Consider the following 27441-nt stretch of genomic DNA (forward strand, 5'->3'; position numbering starts at 1 on the left):
CTTTGTTAATATGGACTCTTTTGATCTAAATTGCTTTTGTTTTATAGATGAGTACTGAATTGCATGGCCTCTAAAGGCACACTTAAAAGTGTCCCATACAATATGGGGATCTGCTGTACCTATGTTATGTCTAAAAAAGTCAGTTATAAATTCTTCTGTCCTAGTTCTAAACAATGTATCATCTAGTAGGCTTTGATTAAATTTCCAATATCCTCGCCCTACGTGGAAATTCTGTAAGAGTAATATATATGCCAATTATGTGATGGTCCGACCGCATTCTGTCCCCTATCAAACACTTTTTAACTTTTGGTGCCAGAGAGAATGATATAAGAAAGTAGTCATGGCGACTAGCTTGATTAAGCCTCCGCCATGTATATCTCACTAGGTCAGGGTATTTAAGTCTCCATATATCCACTAATTCCAATATATCCATGACATTCCTGATTTCCTTAAGTGCCTGAGGGTGATAGTTTGTAGTGTGATTTCCTTTCCGGTCCATAGAGGTATTTAAGACCGTATTAAAATCTCCCACTATAATAATAGAGTCTAGTGTTGCTTGTAGAGTTGATACATTGTTATATATATTGTCAAAGAAGCTTGGATCATCATTATTCGGACCGTATAGGTTAATAAGCCATATCTGTTTATTGTCCAATAACATATTTTAAATAATCCATCTACCTTGAGGATCTGTTTGGACAAGTTGCACATTTGGATCAAAATTATTGTTAATTAAAACCATCACCCCTTTTGAATTTCTTTGCCCATGGGAGAAATATATTTCGCCCCCCCAGTTCTTTTTCCACAAAACTTCATCTAAAACTGTTGAATGGGTTTCCTGTAAACAATAGATATTATAATCCTTCTCTTTTAGCCAGGTAAATACTGATCGTCTTTTCTTATTATCTGCTAAGCCATTACAATTGTAACTGGCTATACTTATTTCACCACTTACCATAATGAGACACACCTTTCAATTATTTTTATCAAAATATATGTTTGTAAACGTCCTATTAAAAAGTAACATAATGATTGAGTGTCTATATAGTTGTACCATGATATTTGCATTTCTACTAAGTAAACCTCCAATTGGTCCCTACTATTCCACTCGCTAAAATCCCTCATCTCGAGTTGGGTTGTCATCCCAATGCCCGGCAGACCACCCTCGACCCCCTGTATCCCATAGCCCTGGACCGACTGGGATCCATCCTTTGAAAAGAGCACACAGTGCCATTTACCGAATTGAAGTAGATCCATTGCCAAATGCATTTCCATCGCCCTCACCTCGATTTTTATTATATATTGCTGTGGATCATCCTCTATAGTCCCTAACATCTTTTACTTCTTCCTTCCCAACAGTTGTGGGATACACACATACACCCACACACATTCAGCCCTTACCCCCACACAACCATAAGCTCACTTTCTCAACAATTGCACCATCCCAGAGCCCAACTCAAGATAGGTCATGATTTACAAATGTACTTGCAGTTGCAGCTGCATGAGAAGGCCTGCAAGACCGCGCAAAAAATGAGCATAAATGTAGAGATTTATTTACCATTGTCACATCCTAGATGATGGAGGTCAAATGTACACCTTCTTCCTGAAACACCCACAATACGGTCATCCGTCATGACCATGTTCCCAAGCATCTCCATGCAGTCCGACTTTGATTTCGTGCCACCAGGGCCACAATAATATACCCCCTCTCTGAATGTCCGAGTGTGACCCCCTCCCCATGGGTTACTGCAGCTAGTGTTGCCAGCACTGCCACTGCCTGGGTGGGGGCACCCCACCGGAATCCCCACCGGCTAGGTACAAGGTCGTCAAGGTTCTCATTAGCAGCTTTGAGAATTTCCTTGTTTATTATGCTCTCCCTTTAGGGGGCTTTGGCTTTGCAGGACCAACCCTGCCAAGCAGGCTCAGAATCTTGAGGGGGCAGTGCTGCTCTTGGTCTCTGACCTCATTTTGGCTGCATACAGACCGCTTACAGCATGCACATAAAACAGTTAGGGACTTCTCCTTAGTATCTGGGCCATTCATGTGGGTGTCTAGGGTATAGGGCCATGGACCGTACCATTAAAATAGGATGATAAATAATTAGATATAATTTATTTTAAAAATGTAGTTCCCCATGATAGGACAATAAATAAATAAGACGTATAATTCATTATAAAAGTATATCCATCATCTGAACAACATTGAAAGCCCTCTCATACCCGGCTCACAGCAATACATTGGTTGCATATCCCAGAGCCATTTCATTACTCACTCACTCAACTTTCCAAACATAACAAATAAAATAAACACACACCACACCATCCACACATACTGTGCCTTCTGTTTACTTAGTTTTTATCATCACTATGTAGAATTAGTGCTTGTGTGTTCAATTAGTTATATGTGAAGATTTATAGAAAAGCTATATTTTTTATTGTATTGTTACAATCAATAACCGGGCTTGAATTGTGTTTATTTTCCTCATCTATGAGAACTTTGTAATCTTTAAAATAACCATGGAGTAGTTTTTGTGTCTCTGAACAACTGGATATCAATATATAGTTCATCAACGACGAGAGCTACTCGTTTCGCTTTTAATCTATTTTCTTTGAAAATTGGATACAGAACTTTGCGCCGTTCTACAATTTCCTTCGGAAACTGATCATTCATGCCAATTTTGGTCCCAGCAAGTCTTTTACCCAGGCTTTTAACCATTATTTTATCTTTAAATGAAGCAAATTTGGCAACGATTGGGCGTTTGTACCTCTGCCCTCTCTGTCCGAAGCGGTGTACACGTTCAAGTTGGATCTTGTCGATAACTTCGCGTGGAATCTGAAGCGCTGTAAGAAGGAACTCTCTAACTACAGATTCAGGAACTTCTCCTTCTTTCTCTTGGATATTTGTAAGTACCAAATTCTCTCTCATGGATCTAGTTTGTATGTCCAGTAAGCATTCCTTCAGAACGGTGTTCTCCTTTTTAATTTCATTCATTTCGGTTTCAATCTTATTGACTGTCCCTTTTAGCTTGTGTGTTTCCTTCTCAAATGTCGCAGCTTTTTCATCACTCATCTCTAGGCTTGCCTTCAACTCTTTTATATCCTTACTAACTAATTCAAGTATACCCAGTTTGTCATTTATTGATTTTAACAGATCGGTTTCGACCTTTACCATTCCCGGTGGTGAGAATATTAAATCATCAGTGTCTGTTGAAGAGTCACGTTTTTGTTTTTGAATCGGTTCCCCTGTCTTACTCTCCGTCATGTTTGGGTGTTGCTTGTTTTCGTAATATTTGTCGATAAATGTCTCTAGTCTTAGGATTTGTTTTGTGTTATTATCCAGATTGAAGGTTATCACCCACCAGATTATTTAGTGCTAATATTTTAGTCTTATTTAGCAGATATTTCAAATATTATGTTTTATCTTGAGGTGCTCTACATAACTTCGTTCAGTCCGCCATTACCTTTACGTTACCTTTACGTCCGCCGTCTACGTCACGAACTGTAAACACTGATGCACACAATAGGCCTAGTACACACAGACTAAAATAGAACGTGTGTTAGAGATAGAAGAAAGGTCATTCCAGTTTATTAAAATCACTTGTCCAGTAATCTCATTCCAAGTTATAACCGTCGGATGGACGTTGAAAAGGTGCAAAGTCTGTCTTAACGATGTTTACCCATTGACGTTGTTAAGAACTGCACCCACGTGTATGTAATATCATTTATCTTCCTCTCTCTCTTCCAGTTATGTACAAATCACCAACCAACCATGAGGCACCAGAAAGGGTTGATCTGGTGGTTTGACTAGTTTGACGCAAACTGCACAGGCAGTGCTGAACTTGTGGCCAAAAAGACAGACGACAAAGTGTTTAGCCTCTCCAGTAAACGAACAGTTCTGAAGGCTACATACAGTGGTTCCACAAACTACTCATGCACAATGCACAACCCCAATGGGGTCCAGGAGGGGAAGGCATCACTTGAGATCCCGTTTGTATGTTCCACAGGTACGTTCTGCCATCGTGGTCGGTATACATGAATGATGTTTGTGATGTCATCCTTTGTAAAAGCAGGGCCAAATCCAAAACCTGCCAGTCTCCCTTATTCCCTCATCCTGACCCCGATAATTGTAAACAATTCAGCCTCAATCTAGTCATCATTTATTAGTATAGGCCTTTTTACGACGTCTTTATCATGTGCGAGCACAATAAAAGTCAGCCTTATCATGAAAGAACAACATGTCACTGAGGAGTAGAGACCGTAACATGCTCCTCAATCTGACTGAACACCTTCCTTGAAACTGGAAAAAAAGAAATGAATGTCTTGGTTTTCGTAAGAAACATTCCATGCATGTTTCAACATGAATACAGAAGCTCTTCAATGTTTGCTTAACCCAGTCTACTTGTCATCTGATGAGCCTATAGGAAATTACTAGGTTAATAATGAAATAATGAGGGTGGAGTTGTACCTACCTGCGCTAGTTGCAAATTAGAGCTCATAGTCTCCAATCTGTCTCTAATGCTCCCTCTTATCACGATTCAGTGCAGTCATCATAATACCTTCTTACCAGAACATTCTGTCTCTGCAGTTGTGTTTCTCATCTCTGGCAGCCATTTTGAATGTTTTTTTCTGACCTGCCTGGCTGGGAATTTCCAAATAAAAATGATCCATCTGATGCAAAAACGAATTGTTTTTAGCAATAGGAAGTAAATTAAGATGATATTTAGATTAGAAAAGAGCTCTAGTCTGTGTGTTTATTTTAAGATATCAAAATAATCCGAAAAATTACTCCGCTGGAAATTAAGTTGGAACAAGTGAAATGACCTGATACTGACTTTGACCAATCATAGCTAACCTTTTCCTCCGGATTTGATATTTTAGAAAAATATTGGAACTTCTATTTAGTAGAAATGACATTGAACTTTGGTTGACTGAATCCAGGTCTACTGGATTAGATTTGTAAAAATAATCAATCTGATTTTATTTGTTCTCAATTATGGACTTTGTGCATCTATACCTGGTCACAGATAGAGTAGCACCTCGTGTATTTAATTCAAAAACACGTGAATTTCCTATTTCATTTGTAAATTGTTTCTTTTCCCCCCGCATTTGAAGGTTCAAAATATGATTTCGCTTCCGATTCCACCACCAAATGGCTAGCCCCGGTTGGGGTCATAGGATCTTGATCATTGGACTCCTTGCTGCGCTGCTGTTATTTAAGAGGCGCTCCGCCCGACGTAAGTACATGAATTGTCCTACTCATACATTACAGACTGATGACAGCTCTCTTAGACGGTGTGCTACGTGGGCCTGGCTGATATGTGTGATCTCTCTCTCTCTCTCTGTAACTCCTCCATGAACAGATATCATTGTATGAAGCTTTGTTGAGTATCATGGATCTCTGCTTGGCATGATAGTTTGTGCTAAATGAACCCCTGCAGTGGGACTGGATGCTTTGGCAGTTGGCAGCCAGCCCATTTTGGCTCTGAATGGGGATGCTTACCTTAAAGTTGCACTGCCAAGTACCTCAGTAGTCAAACAGCATAGTGAAAATACCCCAGGCTCAGCCAGTCGTCAAGTACGGTAGATAAACATCAGACATCTTTACTATATGATCAGTGGCTTTCAGCCATGTGTTGTATAGGCTTATACTAACCATGAAAAACAGTGCATTTGATGCTCAATCCAAGTCAATATTAATGGATTAAGCATGAAATGCACTAGTAGGCTATTTATTGTTCATCAACATTGCATTTGGTTTACTTATTAGCTTTTTTATGTATACTGTACAAAAGTATAAACGCAACATTCAACAATCTTACTGAGTTACAGTTCATATAAGGAAAATCAGTCAACTGAAATAAATAAATTAGGCCCTAATCTATGGATTTCACTTGACTGGGCAGGGGTGCAGCAATGGGTGAGCCTGGGAGGGCATAGGCCCACCCACTTGGGAGCCAGCTTATCAGAATTTTTTTTCCCACCAAAGGGCTTTATTACAGACAGAAATACTCTTCAGTTTCATCAGCTGTCTGGTTGGTTGTTCTCAGATGATCCTGCAGGTAAAGAAGCCGGAGGTGGAGGTCCTGGGCTGGCGTGGTTAGATGTGGTCTGCGGTTGTGAGGCCGGTTGGACGTACTGCCAAATTCTCTAAAACAACGTTGGAGGTGGCTTATGGTACAGAAGTGAACATTAAATTCTCTGGCAACAGCTCTAATGGAAATTCCTGCAGTCAACATGCCAAATGCACACTCACTCAAAACTAGAGACATCTATGGCATTGTGATGTGTGACAAAACTGCGCATTTTGGACTGGCCTTTTATTGTCCCCAGCACAAGATGCACCTGTGTATTGATGATGTTGTTTAATCAGCTTCGTGATATGCCTCACTTCTCAGGTGGATGGATTATTTTTGCAAAGGAGAAATGCTCACTAACAGGGATGTAAACTAATTGGTCAACAAGATGAGAAAAATAAGCTTTTTGTGCATATGGAACATTTCTGGGATCTTTTTTTTCAGCTCATGAAACATGGGTCCAACACTTTACATGTTGCGTTCATATTTTTGTTCAGTATAGTTTGTTTTAAGATTTATTGTAATAGTAGGTTTTGTGTAATTTTTTTCACAGGCACTCGAAGGCAGTCCACCTTGCCATTAATGAGTATGTCCTTCAATATTCAGTATTTATTAAAACATTTGATTTTAATTTGTCACTTTGGGTTTATGGTTTCCCATCTTTCCCACACAGTTCACAGAATACACTGTACAAGCAATACATATACTTTATAATGACCAGCATCATATTTAAAAAATTTGATCAAAATTATAACTCAACAAATGATTACAACAACACTCCATAATGCATTCACATAGCCTGAGTGCCAGTCTGTTTGGGCTATCATGCCAAATCCTTGTCACTCATTGTCATGCCTAACATTTTTGTCTTGACAATGAGCTATGGAGTTGGCAAGAGTAGTACAAACAGATATTTGACCAGGCTAGCATTCACATGCTTTTGGTTTGTGAAACTAGCCACTCAGCCTTGGACAGTAAAACTGTGAAACTGTGGCCACTCACCCAGAACTCATGTCTGTCTGTTCTCAACCTTCCAAAGCACATCCTCTATCAGTTCCTGTTTACTGTTGCTTCAGAGGGAGATACTTTGTTTACATTGGGACCTTATGTCTGATATGCTGTACGTACAGTATCTGTTCTGTCATGCCAGGGCAGGTATGGGGGGCTCCAGTGGCAAAAATGGGCCTGGTTTCTTGTCCCAGTCCGTCCCTGTATCTGTCCCTGTGTAATATCTGATATGCTGTACACACAGTATCGGTCTTAGCTTTCCTATTAAACATGACTACTAGGGTGATTGAATGTAGGTCAAAGGGAAGTGTTTCATCCGTCACAAGTGGAGTATAAAATGGAGTCCGGATGATTACTAATTGTTTACCAAACCAGTTGGCGACAATTTTGCATTTTTCCAACGGGGAAATCTTAAGAATTGACCCACCCCTGTTCTAATTTAGTTTGTTAACTGCATGGCTGTGGTGAAGGGAGATTATGTATTTGGGTCATACTATTATGTAATGCTGGGTGAAATATGGGCCTATCTGCACTGAGGGAAGACTTGCTATCTTGCAAGTCTCTTGACTAACTTTTCTTTTTCTGCCCGACTCTTAATTTCACTGAACTTTGAAGGAGACAAGGTTCCTCTGGAGATTTAAATGTTAGATGACATTCCTCCACAATATGTCACAGATCAGCTTCTGACGTGTCCTTGTTGGTTATCGGTCACAGTGGCCACCCAACAGACAGGCAGCACGATGATGAGGCAGAAGGAAAAGTTATCCTCACTGTATGTTGTATCTACATCTAACATGTCTATATCTCTATTGTACATCTATAATGAATATATCTATCTAAAACATATTGTATCTACATCTACTGTATTTATAATAGCTCTCTTTCTATTCAGCATCATAGCTTGTTAGGGGACATGGTTTTTTAAATGATTGATTGTCCTGTAGTTAACCTTGTGGTTATCTTGTAGTTTACATGCTGCTCATGCTCCTTGTAATGATTAGTGAAGTCTCTCCTGTTTTTACTTTCTATTATTGTGTAACATTATGATCTTTCTCTCTCTCTGTCTTTCTGTCTCTCTTTCTCTCTCTTTCTGTCTCTCTCACTTTCTCTCTTTCTCTCTTTCTCTCTCTTTCTCTCTCTCTCTCTCTCACCTTCTCTGTCTGTCTGTCGGTTCTCTTTATCTTTCACTCTTTCACTTTCTTTCTCTTTCACTCTCACTGTCTTTCACTCTCTCTCTCTGTCCAGGTCTAAACAGTGACACTCCACAGGACCACCGTAACAGTCTCTAGTAAATGATTCGTTAACTGGTAGTCTCTGAAAGGGACTGTTTCCTTGACGATCAATAAGGGGTTTGTCACCATCACTATCTTTTGATGGACTGTTTCCTGTTAAGTGTCCGATGACAGTCACTTTGCCACTCAGGTCATTCTGATTGAGGCATTTGTTTCTTCATAATCTACTGATGATGTCAGCCGTTAAGGTCTGTGGTTGATTACAAATGATATGTAACTGCCCTATATATTCAATTCAATTCAATTCAAGGAGCTTTATTGGCATGGGAAACATGTGTTAACATTGCCAAAGCAAGTGAGGTAGATATTATACAAAAGTGAAATAAACAATACAAATTAACAGTAAACATTACACATACAGAAGTTTCAAAACAATAAAGACATTACAAATGTTATATTATATATATACAGTGTTGTAACAATGTACAAATGGTTAAAGCACACAAGTTAAAATAAATAAGCATAAATATGGGTTGTATTTACAATGGTGTTTGTTCTTCACTGGTTGCCCTTTTCTTGTGGCAACAGGTCACAAATCTTGCTGCTGTGATGGCACACTGTGGAATTTCTCCCAGTAGATATGGGAGTTTATCATAATTGGATTTGTTTTCAAATTCTTTGTGGATCTGTGTAATCTGAGGGAAATATGTCTCTCTAATATGGTCATATATTGGGCAGGAGGTTAGGAAGTGCAGCTCAGTTTCCACCTCATTTTGTGGGCAGTGTGCACATAGCCTGTCTTCTCTTGAGAGCCATGTCTGCCTACGGCGGCCTTTCTCAATAGCAAGGCTATGCTCACTGAGTCTGTACATAGTCAAAGCTTTCCTTAAGTTTGGGTCAGTCACAGTGGTCAGGTATTCTGCCACTGTGTACTCTCTGTTTAGGGCCAAACAGCATTCTAGTTTGCTCTGTTTTTTTGTTAATTCTTTCCAATGTGTCAAGTAATTATCTTTTTGTTTTCTCATGATTTGGTTGGGTCTAATTGTGCTGTTGTCCTGGGGCTCTGTGGGGTGTGTTTGTGTTTGTGAACAGAGCCCTAGGACCAGCTTGCTTAGGGGACTCTTCTCCAGGTTCATCTCTCTGTAGGTGATGGCTTTGTTATGGAAGGTTTGGGAATCGCTTCCTTTTAGGTGGTTGTAGAATTTAACGGCTCTTTTCTGGATTTTGATAATTAGTGGGTATCGGCCTAATTTTGCTCTGCATGCATTATTTGGTGTTCTACGTTGTGCACTTATATATCAATGTTTCTATACAGGGTTGCCATGGTGTCATAATGCTCTAGATTCTACCACTGCAGAACATTGGTATACTGTAATACCAGGTAATCTAATCAATGTACACACTATAAGGTGCATGGTTTAAAATTCCCCCTTTCCTATACTGTAGATTCTACCATAGTGGTTGTTATTACTATACTGTAACACCAGACCTTCTAATCACTATAAGTTTACACACTGTTCTATACTAAGGTTGTGCGAACATTCAATTTGAACACAGCATTTTTCTGAAAACATGTAGTAAAACTGGTTTCCCTTCTGAAAGAGGGTTTCACAAGACTGTACAACAACCACTGTTGTAACCAAAAGCCAGCCTGTTGCTCCTACCACAGAGGATTTTGTTTGTGTCCTTCCTCATTCCCCTTTCTTCTTGTCTTGCGCTATCTGCTGGTGGAAAATGCAGGTCTATATTTATATCTTGCCCAGGGCTCACCTCCATGAAGGCAGTGCAATGAAATGCAACTGTAAACCTGAAAAACAAGAGTTGATTATTCATATGAGAGAATTGGTATCAGTTTCAAGTTTACCTGGTGTTTGTTTATGATACTTTTGAAAATGCCACAATTGTTTTATGTTATGAAAGAGGCTGCTATTGTCTTAATATTGTAGTTATATAATGACTGTTTCAGTTCCAATGATGTTTTACTGCTATCATGTTTTCTGCTGTCATATCGACTGAGAAATCTGTTGTTGTATTGTGACAGCTTGAGGTGAATGGCGTCCACAACAAAACTCCACCTCCCATAATTCCTGCCAAATCTTGTATCAGTTCCTTCTTATTTTAGTACATGATTGGCAGTTGGCACTATATATACAGATAGAATGATTCATATATCTCTATGTCAGCCTGCTTGGCAAAAGTCGAGGCTCTTCCAAAGAAGCTTGGGCTTTTGGCTTAGATCTACTATGGTGGTTTGAGATGTTCATGTGTAACGTTTTGTTTATTTCGCAGTCCAACAAAATGTGTTATTTCTTCTCTGTATGAAGTGATACAAATCAAGTGATTTGTTGGAGGAAAAAAAAGCAACTTCCTGTTTTCTGCACATAGATATGCCTGCTTGAGGCCTACTCTGCACTTTAACCCATATAACAGACTTTGTGTTGCTACATTTTGTATGTTTTTATATGTGACTTTGTTTGTTATTAATGTGAAAATCGAGATTTCTACTTTGTCCCCCCCAAAAATGTGATTCATCTTTTGTATGTTTTTTTTTGTTGTATATTTCGCACTGTGAAATTCCTTTTCAAATCCCACACCTTGACACTGTTCGGGTTTTGTAAATAGGATGAAGATTTTAATTGTTGTTTTTAATTACTACAATCTATAAACAAATAAAAATTATAATTGTGTCACACCCTGGCCTCTGTTATATTGATTTTCTTTATTAGTTTAGTTAGGTCAGGGTGTGACATGGGATCTTTGTGTGTTTTGTCTAGTTTAGGGTGTGTGTATTGTTTAGGGGGTGTTGTATAGTGTATGGGGTTGTGTTCAGGAGAGAGTTCTAGGAAAGTCTATGGTTGCCTGGTTTGGTTCTCAATCAGAGACATCTGTTTATTGTTGTCTCTGATTGGGAGCCATATTTAAGGCAGCCATAGGCTTTAGGTGATTGTGGGTAATTGTCTATGTATAACGTTAGTAGCTTGTCTGTGCACTGTCGTTTGTAGCTTCACATTCGTGGTTTATTGTTTTTTGTATTAGTTTGTATAGTGTTCGTTTCGTCTTCGTTTCTAATAAAAGAAGATGTATTCATATCACTCTGCGTTTTGGTCCGATCCATGCTCCTCCTCAGACGAGGAGGAGAATGAACGTGACAAATTGATGGGGTGACTAATCTGAATTTTTTTATGTTCTAAGATCTAAACTGTTTTAATAAGTTTTAAGGAACCAAAAGCGGTAAACCCATTGTGAGGAAAATGTATATAATTACTGCACAAATATATATATATTTTATCCATCATTATGTATTATATAAGTAGGTTTACAGTACCTGAAGTTTTTTTGCCCAGCAACAGTACAGGGTTGCATTCATTAATGCACACCGTAGCAAAACTATTTGCAACGGAAAACAAATATCAAATCAAACTTTATTTACCACACGCTCCGAATACAACAAGTGTAGACTTTACCGTGAAATGCTTACTTACAAGCCCTTAACTAACAGTGCAGTTCAAGAAGAAGAAAATATTTACCAAGTAGGCAAAATAAAAGTAACACAATAAGAATAACAATAACGAGGCTATATACTGTACAGGGGGTACCGGTACCGTGTCAGTGTGTAAGGGTACAGTCTAGTTGAGGTAATCTGTACATGTAGGTGGGGGCGAAGTGACTATGCATAGGTAACAAACAACCATTGAGTAGCAGCAGTGTACAAAAGGGGGAGGGGGGGGGGGGGTCAATGTAAATTGTCCGGTGGCGATTTTTATGAATTGTTCAGCAGTCTAATGGCTTGGGGGTAGACGTTGTTGAGGAGCCTTTTGGTCCAAGACTTGGTGCTCTGGTACTGCTTGCCGTGCGGTAGCAGAGAAAACAGTCTATAACTTGGGTGACTGGAGTTTCTGACAATGTTATGGCCTTTCCTCTGACACTGCCTATCATATAGGTCCTGGATGGCCGGAAGCTTGGCCCCAGTGATGTACTGGACAGTTCACACTACCCTCTGTATTGCCTTACGGTCAGATGCCGAGCAGTTGCCATACCAGGCGGTGATGCAACCGGTCAGGATGCTCTCAATGGTGCAGCTGTAGAACCTTTTGAGGATCTGGGGACCCATGCCAAATCTTTTCAGTCTCCTGAAATTGTCTTATTGGACAAGTTCAGGTGGTCCCTCCACATTTTGGCCAATCTGCTATCATTTTGTTCCTTGTGAATACAACCCTGGTTTGATGGAATCCAAGTCAGAGATGCGACACTGAACAGAAGACAACATGTCCGTTAGAGCAGGGTTCCCCAACTGGCGGCCCACGGGCCGGTGGTTTTATTTTGCCCCCCAAGTTTTCTGACACCCCAAAAATATATACAAACTTTTGTTTTTTTTTGAATTTTCATTGTTGAACATAAAACACCAGGACTTTAAAAACACCAGGAAATCAGCACCACAGGATTTTAATTTTGTAAATATATTCCCAAGTATTCCCACACATAGAGAGAGATGTGATCATATACAGTGGGGCAAAAAAGTATTTAGTCAGCCACCAATTGTGCAAGTTCTCCCACTTAAAAAGATGAGAGAGGCCTGTAATTTTCATCATAGGTACACTTCAACTATGACAGACAATATGAGAAAAAAAATCCAGAAAATCACATTGTAGGATTTTTAATGAATTTATTTGCAAATTATGGTGGAAAATAAGTATTTGGTCAATAACAAAAGTTTATCTCAATACTTTGTTATATACCCTTTGTTGGCAATGACAGAGGTCAAATGTTTTCTGTAAGTCTTCACAAGGTTTTCACACACTGTTGCTGGTATTTTGGCCCATTCCTCCATGCAGATCTCCTCTAGAGCAGTGATGTTTTGGGGCTGTTGCTGGGCAACACGGACTTTCAACTCCCTCCAAAGATTTTCAATGGGGTTGAGATCTGGAGACTGGCTAGGCCACTCCAGGACCTTGAAATGCTTCTTACGAAGCCACTCCTTCGTTGCCCGGGCGGTGTGTTTGGGATCATTGTCATGCTGAAAGACCCAGCCACGTTTCATCTTCAATGCCCTTGCTGATGGAAGGAGGTTTTCACTCAAAATCTCACGATACATGGCCCCATTCATTCTTTCCTTTACACGGATCAGTCGTCCTGTTCCCTTTGCAGAAAAACAGCATCAAAGCATGATGTTTCCACCCCCATGCTTCACAGTAGGTATGGTGTTCTTTGGATGCAACTCAGCATTCTTTGTCCTGCAAACATGACGAGTTGAGTTTTTACCAAAATTCTCCCAATCTTCTTCTGGATCATCCAAATGCTCTCTAGCAAACTTCAGACGGGCCTGGACATGTACTGGCTTAAGCAGGGGGACACGTCTGGCACTGCAGGATTTGAGTCCCTGGCGGCGTAGTGTGTTACTGATGGTAGGCTTTGTTACTTTGGTCCCAGCTCTCTGCAGGTCATTCACTAGGTCCCCCCGTGTGGTTCTGGGATTTTTGCTCACCGTTCTTGTGATCATTTTGACCCCATGGGGTGAGATCTTGCGTGGAGCCCCAGATTGAGAGAGATTATCAGTGGTCTTGTATGTCTTTCATTTCGTAATAATTGCTCCCACAGTTGATTTCTTCAAACCAAGCTGCTTACCTATTGCAGATTCAGACTTCCCAGCCTGGTGCAGGTCTACAATTTTGTTTCTGGTGTCCTTTGGCAGCTCTTTGGTCTTGACCATAGTGGAGTTTGGAGTGTGACTGTTTGAGGTTGTGGACAGGTGTCTTTTATACTGATAACAAGTTCAAACAGGTGCCATTAATACAAGTATCGAGTGGAGGACAGAGGAGCCTCTTAAAGAAGAATTTACAGGTCTGTGAGAGCCAGAAATCTTGCTTGTTTGTAGGTGACCAAATACTTATTTTCCATTTTTTTTTTAAATTATGTTTTCGTCAAACATATCTGTTTGGGCTTCTCGCGGTCAATTTGCAGTCTACAAATGATTTGTAATTATGTTCCGGCCCCCCGACCACTCAATCTGAATCTAGTTGATGATCCACTAGAGGGAAGAGATATGGGCTAAGTTGTATTAACATTGAGAAAAAACTATCTGAAAGAGGGTTGACATGAACGCAACTTGATGTAACTTTGATATGCTTTAACATGCCTCTAGTTATGTGAATGCAACAGCGGCGAGCACCTTAGAGATCCTTTTTATGTCTCAAGGTTTTACTGCTAACCTACAAAGCATTACATGGGCTTGCTCATACCTATCTTTCCGGTTTGGTCCTGCCGTACATACCTAAACATACGCTACGGTCACAAGATGCAGGCCTCCTTACTGTCCCTAGAATTTCTAAGCAAACAGCTGGAGGCAGGGCTTTCTCCTATGATTATTATTTGACCATGCTTGTCACTTATGAACATTTTTGAACATCTTGGCATAGTTCTGTTATAATCTCCACCCGGCACAGCCAGAAGAGGACTGGCCACCCCTCATAGCCTGGTTCCTCTCTAGGTTTCTTCCTAGGTTCTGGCCGTCCTAGGGAGTTTTTCCTAGCCACCGTGCTTCTACACCTGCATTGCTTGCTGTTTGGGGTTTCAGGCTGGGTTTCTGTACAGTCGTATCAGAAGAATATGCAGCTCTGAAGCTTCTTATCAGAAACAGATCACGGACCTCACACAAACATTTAAGGAAAGGGGGTGCAACAAAGGGGGTGCAATTGGGTAAAACATGCCAATGATAGTTTTGAAGGACTAACACAGTTGGAAAGCCTTCAACCAAAAGTTAAAGAAAAGCAGAACATGTCCCCTCATGCTTCACCCAATACTCACCATTGAGGAAGGAAGGACATTACCATGAAGTACTGGTACATTATTGATACTGATCCACAATTGAAACCCATTTTTAAATATCTCCCACATTAGGTCTTTATGTCTCTCCCACAAACGTGAGAGACATTGTGGTTAAATCGGATTATCCAAAAGAGAAAAGAGAAACTTTCTTGGACAAGGTTCAAGAGCGTAATCACAAATGTTGCCAATGTGCTCAATGCAGCTTCACGTACAAATGCAACTCATTAACCCAACCCTGCAGGACAAAGATGTATTATTAAAGGCCTGATTACCTGCATGTCCAGCAATGCTATTTACATGTTGAAATGTCCTTGTGGTCTGTCTAGGGAAAGCCCGTAGAAGCCTTAAAACCCATAGAAAGCTTAAAACACGGATCAGTGAGTACCACAGCAATATACGGACATGAGACAAAAAATCTGGTTGCTGTTCATTTTGTACAAGCGTAACAGTATAGCTTCCGTCACTCTCCTCGCCCCTACCTGGGCTCGAACCAGGGACCCGCTGCCCACATCGACAACAGCCACCCTCGAAGCATTGTTACCCATCGCTCCACAAAAGCCACGGCCTTTGCAGAGCAAGGGGAACAACTACTTCAAGGTCTCAGAGCGAGTGACGTCACCAATTGAAACACTATTAGCGCGCACCCCGCAAATAGCTAGCCATTTCACATCGGTTATACTCACCCACCTTTTGACCTCCTCCATTTCCGCAGCAACCAGTGATCCGGGTCAACACCATAGCTTCCGTCCCTCTCCTCACCCCTAGCTGGGCTCGAACCAGGGACCCTCTGCACACATCGACAACAGCTTCCCACAAAGCATCGTTACCCATCGCTCCACAAAAGCCGCGGGCCTTGCAGAGCAAGGGGAACAACTTCTTCAAGGTCTCAGACCGAGTGACGTCACCAATTGAAACACTATTAGCGCGCACCCCGCAAATAGCTAGCCATTTCACATCGGTTACACAAGCTGGACATCCTATTAGTTCTCTGAGATACATTGGAATAGAAATTATCAAGATGTCACGCAGGGGAGGGGACATTGAGAGAAAACTTCTTCAAAGGGAATCTTTCTGCATCCCCAGGCCCAAAACGCTGTCTCCTCTTGGCCTTAAGTTAACGAGCAGTTTGAGGCCGTTTTTATAGTTTCAAAATGTCCAAATGGTGTTTTTTAAATTCTAATTGATTATTGTATGTGTATGTATATTACTGTAAATAATGATCACATTCCTTGTGTATGATCATATATTTCGTTACATTGAATGCTAATACTGTGAAACTAGGTTATATATTTTTTTACTGATTGTGCTACTACTGAAGAGATGGTGCTCTTGGCACAGAAACTGGGATGCTTTGGCTCAATATGTATCAGGACTCTTAACACTACAGGCATATGGTTCATGTTTGTTCAGTAGCATTATCAGCTCTTGTGTTCCTTTTGGTGTTGCGTTTAAAAAAAAGATGGACAAAGTGGATGCCATGAGACCTGAGACCTGTCCTGTCTGCAGGTCTAAATAATCCACATACACCCTACAGGTTACTTGCCTGGCTACCCAAACTCCTTGCTCCAGCCAAACGCTACACCACGCCCACTGACGTTAGTTTCTTCTCCGCAATGAGTCTGGATCTGAGTAACCCCCCGATGAATTCTAGAATGGAAATCCATTCTAGACCATCTGATAGGTCCTACAAACCGATGGGTTGGGCCAGAGCCAGAACAGGTGAGTAAAGCACCGTTTTGAAGATTCATCATTGGCTTTGATACTCTGATTGGTTAGAGATGATCCTATCGCTGATCAATTTGTTTTGTACAACACCTCTCATTTTGATGTCATCACAAATGACTTCAATGATGGCAGTCTCAGACTGAAGTATGTAGCGAATGATACAACAGCGGAATAATTCAGTTTGAGTTGTCAGGCAAACAGGTTACATATTTCGAGGGAGAAACCCCCCCAAAAGTTTATGTAGGGTTATGTAACTAAGCTTAATAACCTTATATGAATACAAACTTCTGGGGAATGGTATACAACCTTTGTCTTTCTGCCTGTTTTGTTCCAGCTTGACACTAGACGGCAGTCTCTCCTCAATAACTGAGTGAACTGGCAGCCAGAGCGTTGCTGGCTTCAATATCCCATGAGCTACTTTCCACTGTTGTGCTCTTCAGCAAGGTCCTTTTACCCTAGATCTCCGGAGGCTGCCCCCAGCCTGTGATGTGTGTGTTGTTGTGTGTCAAGTTGGGTAATGTAACAGCAAAAAGATAAATAAAAGTAGCATTGAAAAGTGAAAATGATCCAGTGGTCATATGGTGATATTACAGGAAATGGTACCCTGATGAATGACAGAATGAGTTCAATTTGAATCATTTCCCCAGACAAAGTGCAGTACTTTAGTAGGCTACGACAATACACCCATTGACGCTATGATAAGATGATTACGCATATCTCAAAAATAGAATTCAATTAAGGATTGTTGTTTAGATTGTGTATAATGTTCAATACTGATGGTTGAGGAGGGAGTGGTGGTTGAGAAGGGGCTTTGATGACACTTCCTCTGTCTTTAAAAGTCAGACCGACAGAGACGGCAGTAACCAGGGCTTAAGTGATGGAGATGTTACTGCACTGGTGTCTGCTGTTGATCGGTTTCTCTCTCAGCACATCAACCACAGCAGCAGGTAATAAGACAAACTTATTTTTTCTCCCAACATTGAATGTAGAGTCACCAGTTTGGGCTCTGTTAACACTTTTTGCACCAGGAGCAAATTTTGCACCTATTTTTTCAGATAGGTATTAAACATTTTGAGACTAAAATGACACGGTAGTGTATAGTGCCCTACATGAAAACAAATGTATGTAGAAAAAATACAATTTGAGGTTTGTTTTTGGTGTTTAACCATTTCTGGGTGGAAAACGGTTTCAGCCTTTGAAGTTCCACTATGATGTTTTTTTTGTAGAAACATGTTTATCTATTACACAAATTCCCCGAATCATGGTTTATCTTTTCATTCACCTCTTTTATATAGAAGCCATTCTCTGGGTGAAGACTGGGGAGAAGTTTACCATGAAGTGCTCCACCACTCTAAAAGACCAGGACGGAATATACCTGTATGTTGGGCTGGACAGGGACATGCAGGTGTTGTATTACCACCAGAGGGACTCCAAGCTGAGCCCCAGGGAAGGCTACTGGGACAGAGTGAAGACTGAGGGACCTGTGGACCAACTGACAATCACCATCAGTAACCTGACCATAGAGGACACAGGAGTCTACTGGTGTATTTACACAAAATTCAATGAAACCACGTATGAAAATGATATCAACCAAGGAAGAGGCTCCACTCTGGTCGTGGTGAATGGTAGGTATATGTTTACACTGTAGTGGGGCGGCAGCGTAGCCTAGTTGATAGAGAATTGGACTAGTAACTGAAAGGTTGCAAGTTCAAATCCCAGAGCTGACAAGGTACAAATCTGTCGTTCTACCCCTGAATAAGGTTTTTTTTTTTAACTGACTTGCCTAAATAAATAAACTCTAGATGTGATGTGTTTTACTCTTATCATGAACGTTCAATTTCACATGTAGAAAAAATGTGTGTAATCTAGAATCCAGACTAGTGTTTCTCAATCTGTGGTTAATGGACTGGCAGCGGTCACTGAGGTGTTTCAGACCAATTTAGTCAACTCTCAAGTGTTAGTTTCAATATAAACAACCATAGCCTGCTGGTCCCGATACAAACAAGTTGAGAAACACTGTTCTTCAGTGGCTTTTCTTTGATACAACTGATCGTTATTTTGTGTGAGTGCTGCAGGATACTGATTAGATTTTCCCATTTGGTGATGTCTTCCATAGACGATGTCCTACAGCTGCCATGTCCTACAGCTACTGCAGTAACGCTGACCCCCTTTCACCCAGCCAATGAGAAGCCGTGCCCATATGGCGTGGTAAACGTCATCATCATTAGCATCTTGACCATCCTGCTGTGTGTCATCTTCCTCATCTGGGCCGCTCCACGGGTGAGTGTGCTGAAGGTTGCCTTGGTGATGGGTCAATCACGTGTATCTGTCAAAACGTTGTCCTTTATCAAAAAGTTGTCCTCGTCCTGCTAAACATGTTGAGAGCATAATACTAGTGTGTAGATTTATATTTTGTTCTAAACTGTCAAACACAATGTCCGTTCAATGCCAGTCATGCCAGGGCAATTCAATGCCAGGGCAATTCAGATTCATAATTGTTTTATCAATGTCCAAGAATAATTAAAAAGTGGTTAAATAAGACAATATGATTGCTTGTAGCGCATAATATATGAATGAAGCAACATTTCTGTTTCACAGGTGAAGAGGTGCCATAACCAGGGAGGATCCACACCCCAGGTCATTCCTGAGTCTGTCTATGAAGACATGGCCAGGAATCACACTTGTCCACCTGACACACAGGTAGAATCGTACCCCTATTCGGTGTCTACCAAAGGAGGTAGTAGGACCACTGAGTAGCTTCTTCAAATGCTTTTTCTGAATATTGCTTCTTTACTTTTCAGAATTGAAAAGCCTGTTCTGCTGTATTTCACAGTTCTATCCTCACTGCAAGTGTTAGTGGTAAATTGTTTGTGTGTGTGTGTGCACGTATGTGTCGCACCATACCATGCTTATGTGTGTGAATAAAAAGTATTCGCATTACAACAGAAGACCAGCGGGAAGAAGGGAACAGCCAATGTTATATTCCAGGGCTATTCAACTATATTCTTACGAGGGCCAGATGTAAAAAAGTTCATTTCAGGGGGAGCGGACATTTTCCACATGCAATGCAAACACACAAATAAAAGAAAAGGCTCAACGCTCGCCCACCATTTTACTTTATTTTTTATTTATCTCAATAAATAAGACAATAACTACAGTGCTTTTCATTTTGGCACTGAACGTCAGATTTTGGCGCAGATCTTTTATGAATGTTGATATTTTATGAAGAATTGTTCAAAGGGCCCGTCTAAATTAATAAAGGGCCTGATCTGGCCCGCGGGCCGACAGTTGAATATCCCTGTTTTAGTCCATAAGGAGTAAAGTTGATAGCAATGGAGGCCTACCTATACCTTTTTTTCAATACATCAGGTCATAAGTATTACATTGGTTTTAGTTTGAAACAGTGCTGTAGGCTGTGGTGATAATGTTTTTAGGTCAGTGGACCACCCAGGAAGCTGTTCCTGTGCATGGGGTCTGCCACAAAGTCAAAAGAGCTTCAACGTTAAAATGAGAACAGTTTGTTAAGACCTTTATTATATTTTATCATAGGTACAAATATTTTAGCTGCCTAAACTTGATCAGGTACATCAGGATACAAGCCTACGAGTCAGTTTCAACTTCCTAAAAATAATTTCCACTTTGAATACCAGTGAATGTGTAAAATATGTTTTGGCGTGAGAAACATATTCACACCGTTTATTGCTTTTAATCAAAATATTGATACATAATTAATAGTCATGTGATATTCAACTTGTGTATTCATGTTTATGTTGTTTTTGTATACAGTTGAAGTCGGAAGTCGGAAGTTTACATACACTTATGCTGGATTGATTAAAACTCATTTTTCAACCACTCCACAAATTTCTTGTTAACAAACGATAGTTTTGGCAAGTCGGTTAGGACATCTACTTTGTGCATGACACAATTAATTTTTCCAACAATTGTTTACAGACAGATTAATTCACTCATAATCCACTGTATCACAATTCCAGTGGGTCAGAAGTTTACATACACTTCCGACTTCAACTGTATACAAATACAACATAAACATGAATACACAAGTTGAATATCACATGACTATTAATTATGTATCAATATTTAAACAGCTTTAAACAGCTTGGAAAATTCCAGAAAATGTCATGGCTTTAGAAGCTTCTGATAGGCTAATTGACATAATTTGAGTCAATTGGAGGTGTACCTGTGGATGTATTTCAAGGCCTACCTTCAAACTCAGTGACTCTTTGCTTGACATCATGGGAAAATCAAAAGAAATCAGCCAAGACCTCAGAAAACAAATTGGAGACATCCACAAGTCTGGTTCATCCTTGGGAGCAATTTACAAACACCTGAAGGTACCTGGTTAATCTGTACAAACAATAGTACGCAAGTATAAACACCATGGGACCACGCAGCCGTCATACCACTCAGGAAGGAGATGCGTTCTGTCTCTTAGAGATGAATTGACTTTGGTGCGAAAAGTGCAAATCAATCCCAGAACAACAGCAAAGGACCCTGTGAAGATGCTGGAGGAAACAGGTACACAAGTATCTATATCCACAGTAAAATGAGTCCTATATCAGCATAACCTGAAATGCCGCTCAGCAAGGAAGAAGCCACTGCTCCAAAAACGCCATAAAAAAGCCAGACTACAGTTTGCAACTGCACATGGGGACAAAGATCGTACTTTTTTGAGAAATGTCCTCTGGTCTGATGAAACAAAAATAGAATTGTTTGGCCATAATGACCATTGTTATGTTTGGAGGAAAAAAGGGGAGGCTTGCAAGCCGAAGATCACCATCCCAACCGTGAAGCATGGGGGTGGCAGCATCATGTTTGTGGGGGTGCTTTGCTGCAGGAGGGACTGGTGCACTTCACAAAATAGATGGCATCATGAGGTAGGATAATTATGTGGATATATTGAAGCAACATCTCAAGACATCAGTCAGGAAGTTAAAGCTTGGTCACAAATGAGTCTTCCAAATGGACAATGACCCCAAACATACTTCCAAAGTTGTGGCTTAAGGACAACAAAGTCAACGTATTGGAGTGGCCATCACAAAACCCTGACCTCAATCCTATAGAAAATGTGTGGGCAGAGCTGAAAAAGCGTGTGCGAGCAAGGAGGCCTACAAACCTGACTCAGTTACACCAGCTCTATCAGTGTCACGTTCCTGACCTGTTTTCTGTTAGTTTGTGTATGTGTTAGCTGGTCAGGACGTGAGTTTGGGTGGGCAGTCTATGTTTTCTGTTTCTATGTTGGTTTAAGGGTGACCTGATATGGCTCTCAATTAGAGGCAGGTGGTTTTCATTTCCTCTGATTGAGAGCCATATTAAGGTAGGTGTTTTCACACTGTTTGTTTGTGGGTGGTTGTCTTCCGTGTCTGTATGTTATTTCGTACCACACGGGACTGTTTCGGTGTGTATGTAGTCTGTTCCTGTTCATGCGTTCTTCGTGTCTATGTAAGTTCTTATGTTTAGGTCAGTCTACGTCGTTTGTTATTTTGTATCATTTCAAGTGTAGTATAGTTCGTTTTGTCTTGTTAAATAAATTCATCATGTCATTTCAACGCGCTGCACCTTGGTTCAATCCCTGCTCCTCCTCTTCTGATGAAGAGGAGGAGGACCGTCATTACAGAACCACCCACCTTAATACCAGAACCAAGCAGCGGGGAAAAGGGCAGCGAAAGCAACCACAGAAATCCCAGGACTTGTGGACTTGGGAGGAAGAGTTGAATGGAGAAGGACCCTGGGCACAGGCTGGGGAGTATCGCCGCCCCAAAGCTGAGCTGGAGGAAGCGAAAGCTGAGCGGCGGCGATATGAGGAGGCAGCACGGCAGCGGGACAGGTACGAGAGGCAACCCCAGAATTTTTTTGGGGGGGGGCTAGAGAGGAGTGTGGCTAAGCCAGGTAGCAGACCTGAGCGCACTCCTCGTGCTTATTATAAGCAACGCGTCACTGGTCAGGCACCGTGTTATGCGGTTAAGCACACGGTGTCGCCAGTGCGTGCCCATAGCCTGGTGCGCTATAGGGCAGCCCCCCGAAAGTGTCAAGTGAGTGTGGGCATCCAGCCGGGGCGTATTGTGCCTGCTCAGCGCGTCTGGTCTCCGGTACGCAGTTTCGGTCCAGGGTATCCTGCGCCGGCTCTGCGTGCTGTGTCTCCGGGGCGCTGGGAGGGTGCAGTGCGTCCTATGCCTACGCTCCGCTCGTACCGGGCAAATGTGGGAGTGGAGCCTAAGGGAGAGGTGCGCGTAGTAGGCACTAGATCTCCAGTGCTCATCCACAGCCCGGTTCAACCTGTGCCTGCACTCTGGAGGGTACGGGCTGGAGTAGTATGCCAGCCTGGGGGAGTGGTGCCAAGGCTGCGCACCAGAGCTCCAGTGTTCCTCCACAGCCCGGTCCTTCAGGTGCCTTTTAACATCAAGCCTCCTGTAGGTCTCTCCAGCCTGGTGGGTCCTGTGGCAGCCCCACGCACCAGGCTGTCTCTCCGTCTCCTCCCTACAGGTGTGCCCGTCTGCCCAGCGGCGCCTGAACTGCCCGTCTGCCCAGCGGCGCCTGAACTGCCCGTCTGCCCAGCGGCGCCTGAACTGCCCGTCTGCCCAGCGGCGCCTGAACTGCCCGTCTGCCAAATGGCGCCTGAACTGCCCGTCTGCCATGAGCCTGCAAAGCTGCCCGTCTGCCATGAGCCTGCAAAGCCGCCCGTCTGCCAAGAGCCTACAGAGCCGCCCGTCTGCCAAGAGCCTACAGAGCCGTCAGCCAGACAGGAGCCGCCAGAGCCTTCCGCCAGACCGGAGCCGCCAGAGCCTTCCGCCAGACCGGATCAGCCAGAGCTTTCCGCCAGACCGGATCAGCCAGAGCCTTCCGCCAGACCGGATCAGCCAGAGCCTTCCGCCAGACCGGATCAGCCAGAGCCTTCCGTCAGACCGGATCAGCCTTCAGAGCCGTCCAGCCAGGACCAGCCTTCAGAGCCGTCCAGCCAGGACCAGCCAGAGCCGTCAGCGAGCCATGACCAGCCAGAGCCGTCATCCAGCCAGGATCCGCCAGAGCCAGCCAGCCAGGATCTGCCAGAGTTTATCAGCCGGGACCTGCCCCTTGTCCCGGTGTTGCCCCTTGTCCCGGTGTTGTCCCTCAGTCCGGAGCTGCCGTCCCTCAGTCCGGGGCGGCCACTAAATCCAGCGGGACCCATGTCTAGGGTTCCCAGTCCAAGGTCGGTGGCGAGGGTCGCCACCTTGAGGAAGACACAGAAGTGGGGATTTATTATGGTGGGATTGGGACAGCGTCCGGAGCCGGAGCCACCACCGTGGTCAGATGCCCACCCAGACCCTCCCCTAGACTTTTGGTGGTGCGTTCGGAGTACGCACCTTGAGGGGGGGGTTATGTCACGTTCCTGACCTGTTTTCTGTTAGTTTGTGTATGTGTTAGCTGGTCAGGACGTGAGTTTGGGTGGGCAGTCTATGTTTTCTGTTTCTATGTTGGTTTAAGGGTGACCTGATATGGCTCTCAATTAGAGGCAGGTGGTTTTCATTTCCTCTGATTGAGAGCCATATTAAGGTAGGTGTTTTCACACTGTTTGTTTGTGGGTGGTTGTCTTCCGTGTCTGTATGTTATTTCGTACCACACGGGACTGTTTCGGTGTGTATGTAGTCTGTTCCTGTTCATGCGTTCTTCGTGTCTATGTAAGTTCTTATGTTTAGGTCAGTCTACGTCGTTTGTTATTTTGTATCATTTCAAGTGTAGTATAGTTCGTTTTGTCTTGTTAAATAAATTCATCATGTCATTTCAACGCGCTGCACCTTGGTTCAATCCCTGCTCCTCCTCTTCTGATGAAGAGGAGGAGGACCGTCATTACAATCAGGAGAAATGGGCCAAAATTCACCCAACTTATTTGTGGGAAGCTTGTGGAAGGCAACCTGAAAAGTTTGACCCAAGTTAAACAATTTAAAGGCATTGCTACCAAATACTAATTGAGTGTATGTAAACTTCTGACCCACTGGGAATGTGATGAAAGAAATAAAAGCTGAAATAAATCATTCTCTCTACTATTATTCTGACATTTCACATTCTTAAAATAAAGTGGTGATCCTAACTGACCTAAGACAGGGACATTTTTACGACGATTAAATGTCAGGAATTGTGAAAAACTGAGTTTAAATGAATTTGGCTAACATGTATGTAAACTTCCGACATCAACTGTATGTGTATGTGGTACGCATTGGGGATGTTCAGCTATATTTCTTACAGTATATTGTATATTTGGAAAGCTTCTATCTAAATAAATCAAAGACAAGATCACACAGGAAACCAGAGTATTTGTATCAGCTGATCTTGAACCAATTAGATTCACTCTACCGTAATATGGCGGTCTATTTCATCAACCAGGTAATACACACTCATTCCATGATGGCTGCTGCGTGCAAGGTCTGCACTGGTGTTCTTGGTGACATGCTATGCTGTAACATGCGGTACTCGCCCTGCATGTCTGCTTTCCGACCACCCCACCCCAGACTCCACCTGTTTGGGCACTGCTTTTGTTTCAGTCAGGGAGATCAGTATAGCATACCTTGTTCACTGTTTATTATTATTATGGCATCATTATGCATGCTCTGGCAGTGAGCTACCCCGAAGGAGCAGAGCCTAACGCCAAGAGTAACGTTTTGAATGTATTTGAATATTTTCAAATAAATGTCAAATTTATATGTCAATAAACATGAGCAGTAAGTTGTTTTTTCGACATACTATATTCTACAATCATATCTAAATTCATAACCATAAGTCAAGTACTTTATTAATGTCACACTGACACATATCCTGTAAGCCAGACATCCGTGTGCTGCTGGTGACAGTGGCTTCTGATGTGGTGGCAGCAGACACATGAGAAACTATACCCAACACCCCAGGGGAACATAAATGCTTCTCTTTTACACGCCATCATTTTCAGAAACCAGTGGGTGAATAACTCAACGACCAACCATAGAGAGCATACCCTGCATGGCATACGAATATGGAGCGCAGGCTGTATCCCCACTCTCACAGACTCTACTAGTTATTTATTATGGAGAGACATGTTGAGAGAGAAGTGTGTCTTAAAAGTCAAACTTCTTCTGAACGTATAAATCTTATTCTTAGTCAGAATTCTTAAGACCGAGATGGTTTTGTGTATTCTACAATGGGTTGGTCAAACAAGCATTGTGATTGGTTGAGACGCACTCTAAGCCATACAGAGAACCAGTTAAACACGGGTAGACCAATGACGCACAAACGAGCATCTTGTTTTCTGTTCCATCTGAGAAATCGCTGTCCATTCAGCCCAGCCAACCAATTCATTAGCTGGATCAGCACTGTACAAAGCATCTAGACATTACTTCCCCTTGCTTATAGCCTAACGTTTGGTTTGCAACAACGGGGGGTGTACAAACGTTCTTCCCTCTCTCGAAATGTGCAAAATTGTTTCAATATTGAAATTGGATCCCCACTGTCCTATTTGATTTTATTTATTAGGATCCCCATTAGCCGACGGCAATGGCGCCAGTTACTTTAACTGGGGTCCGACCTTACAGACAAAAGACTTTACAATTTACCTTTCAAAACATTAACATGTAGTGTGTTTGTGCATCTATCAGTTGCACATACATGTCAGTACATAAACACAACAAGTAGGTCACATGGGGGAGAGGCATTGTGCTGTGAGGTGTTGCTTTATTTGTTTTCTTAAACCAGGTTTGCTGTTCACTTGCGCTATATAAGATGGAAGGGAGTTCCATGCACTCATGGCTCTGTATAATACTGTATGCTTCCCTTTTCTGGACCTGGGGACTGTGAAAAGACCCCTGGTGACATGTCTGTCGGGGTGTGTGTTGTGTGTTTGTGTGTAAGTTGACTATGCAAACTATTTGGAATTTCCAACACGTTGTTTCTTCTAAAAACAAGAAGTGATGCAGTCAGTGTTTCCTCAACTCTTAGCCAAGAGAGACTGGCATGCATAGTATTAATATTAGCTCTCTAATTACAGTAAAGAGCTAAACCTGCCGCTCTGTTCTGGGCCAGCTGCATCTTAACTCGGTCTTTCTTTGCAGCACTTGACCATATAACTGGACAATATTCAAGATAAGATTAAACTAGAACCTGCAGGACTTGTTCTGTGGAGTGTGGTGTCAAAAAAGTAGAGCATCTCTTTATTACAGACAGACCTCTCCCCATCTTTTCAACCTATGAATCTACACTGAACAAAAATATAAGTGCAACATGTAAAGTGTTGGTCCCATGTTTCATGAGCTGAAATAAAAGATCACAGAAATGTTCCATATGCCCCAAAAATGTTTTGCACAAATTTGTTTATATTGCTGTTAGTGAAAATGTGTCCTTTACCAAGGTAATCCATCCACATGACAGTTGTGGCATATCAAGAAGCTAATTAAACAGCATGATCATTACACAGGTGCACCTTCTGCTGGGAACAATAAAAGGCCACTCTAAAATGTGCAGTTTTGTCACACAACACAATGCCAAGTTCTCTCAAGTTTTGAGGGATTGTGCAATTGGAATGCTGACTGCAGGAATGACCACCAGAGCTGTTGCCAGATAATT

The 27441-nt window shown here is 42.0% G+C and overlaps 1 protein-coding gene and 1 long non-coding RNA gene across 3 annotated transcripts; both read left to right on the forward strand.

Annotated features, from left to right (window-relative positions):
* Positions 1-2512: 2512 nt before the first annotated feature.
* LOC129839497 (uncharacterized) lies at positions 2513-8595 on the forward strand. Of its 2 annotated transcripts, none has more exons than XR_008757037.1 (5): positions 2513-2902; positions 3745-4003; positions 5112-5233; positions 6047-6659; positions 8327-8595. It is a non-coding gene; the product is annotated as an uncharacterized LOC129839497 (long non-coding RNA). The 2 variants fall into 2 exon arrangements; XR_008757038.1 differs by having other exon boundaries at positions 2515-2902; positions 6627-6659.
* Positions 8596-14917: 6322 nt separating this feature from the next.
* Positions 14918-20230, forward strand: LOC129839577 (uncharacterized). Its single transcript, XM_055907106.1, has 4 exons — positions 14918-17807; positions 18156-18485; positions 18977-19140; positions 19459-20230. The coding sequence occupies exons 1-4, from the start codon at positions 17738-17740 to the stop codon at positions 19615-19617; spliced, it is 723 nt and encodes a 240-aa protein (XP_055763081.1). The 5' UTR covers positions 14918-17737; the 3' UTR covers positions 19618-20230.
* The last annotated feature ends 7211 nt before the right edge of the window (positions 20231-27441 follow it).

The sequence above is a fragment of the Salvelinus fontinalis genome, chromosome 40 (assembly GCF_029448725.1).
Source record: "Salvelinus fontinalis isolate EN_2023a chromosome 40, ASM2944872v1, whole genome shotgun sequence".
NCBI lineage: Eukaryota > Metazoa > Chordata > Actinopteri > Salmoniformes > Salmonidae > Salvelinus > Salvelinus fontinalis.

Coding starts and splice junctions, on each gene's coding strand:
- LOC129839577 (XM_055907106.1), top strand. CDS start 17,738: ATGGAGATGTTACTGCACTGGTGTCTGCTGTTGATCGGTTTCTCTCTC. Junction 17,808..18,155: donor CACATCAACCACAGCAGCAG/GTAATAAGACAA, acceptor TCTTTTATATAG/AAGCCATTCTCTGGGTGAAG. Junction 18,486..18,976: donor CACTCTGGTCGTGGTGAATG/GTAGGTATATGT, acceptor TGTCTTCCATAG/ACGATGTCCTACAGCTGCCA.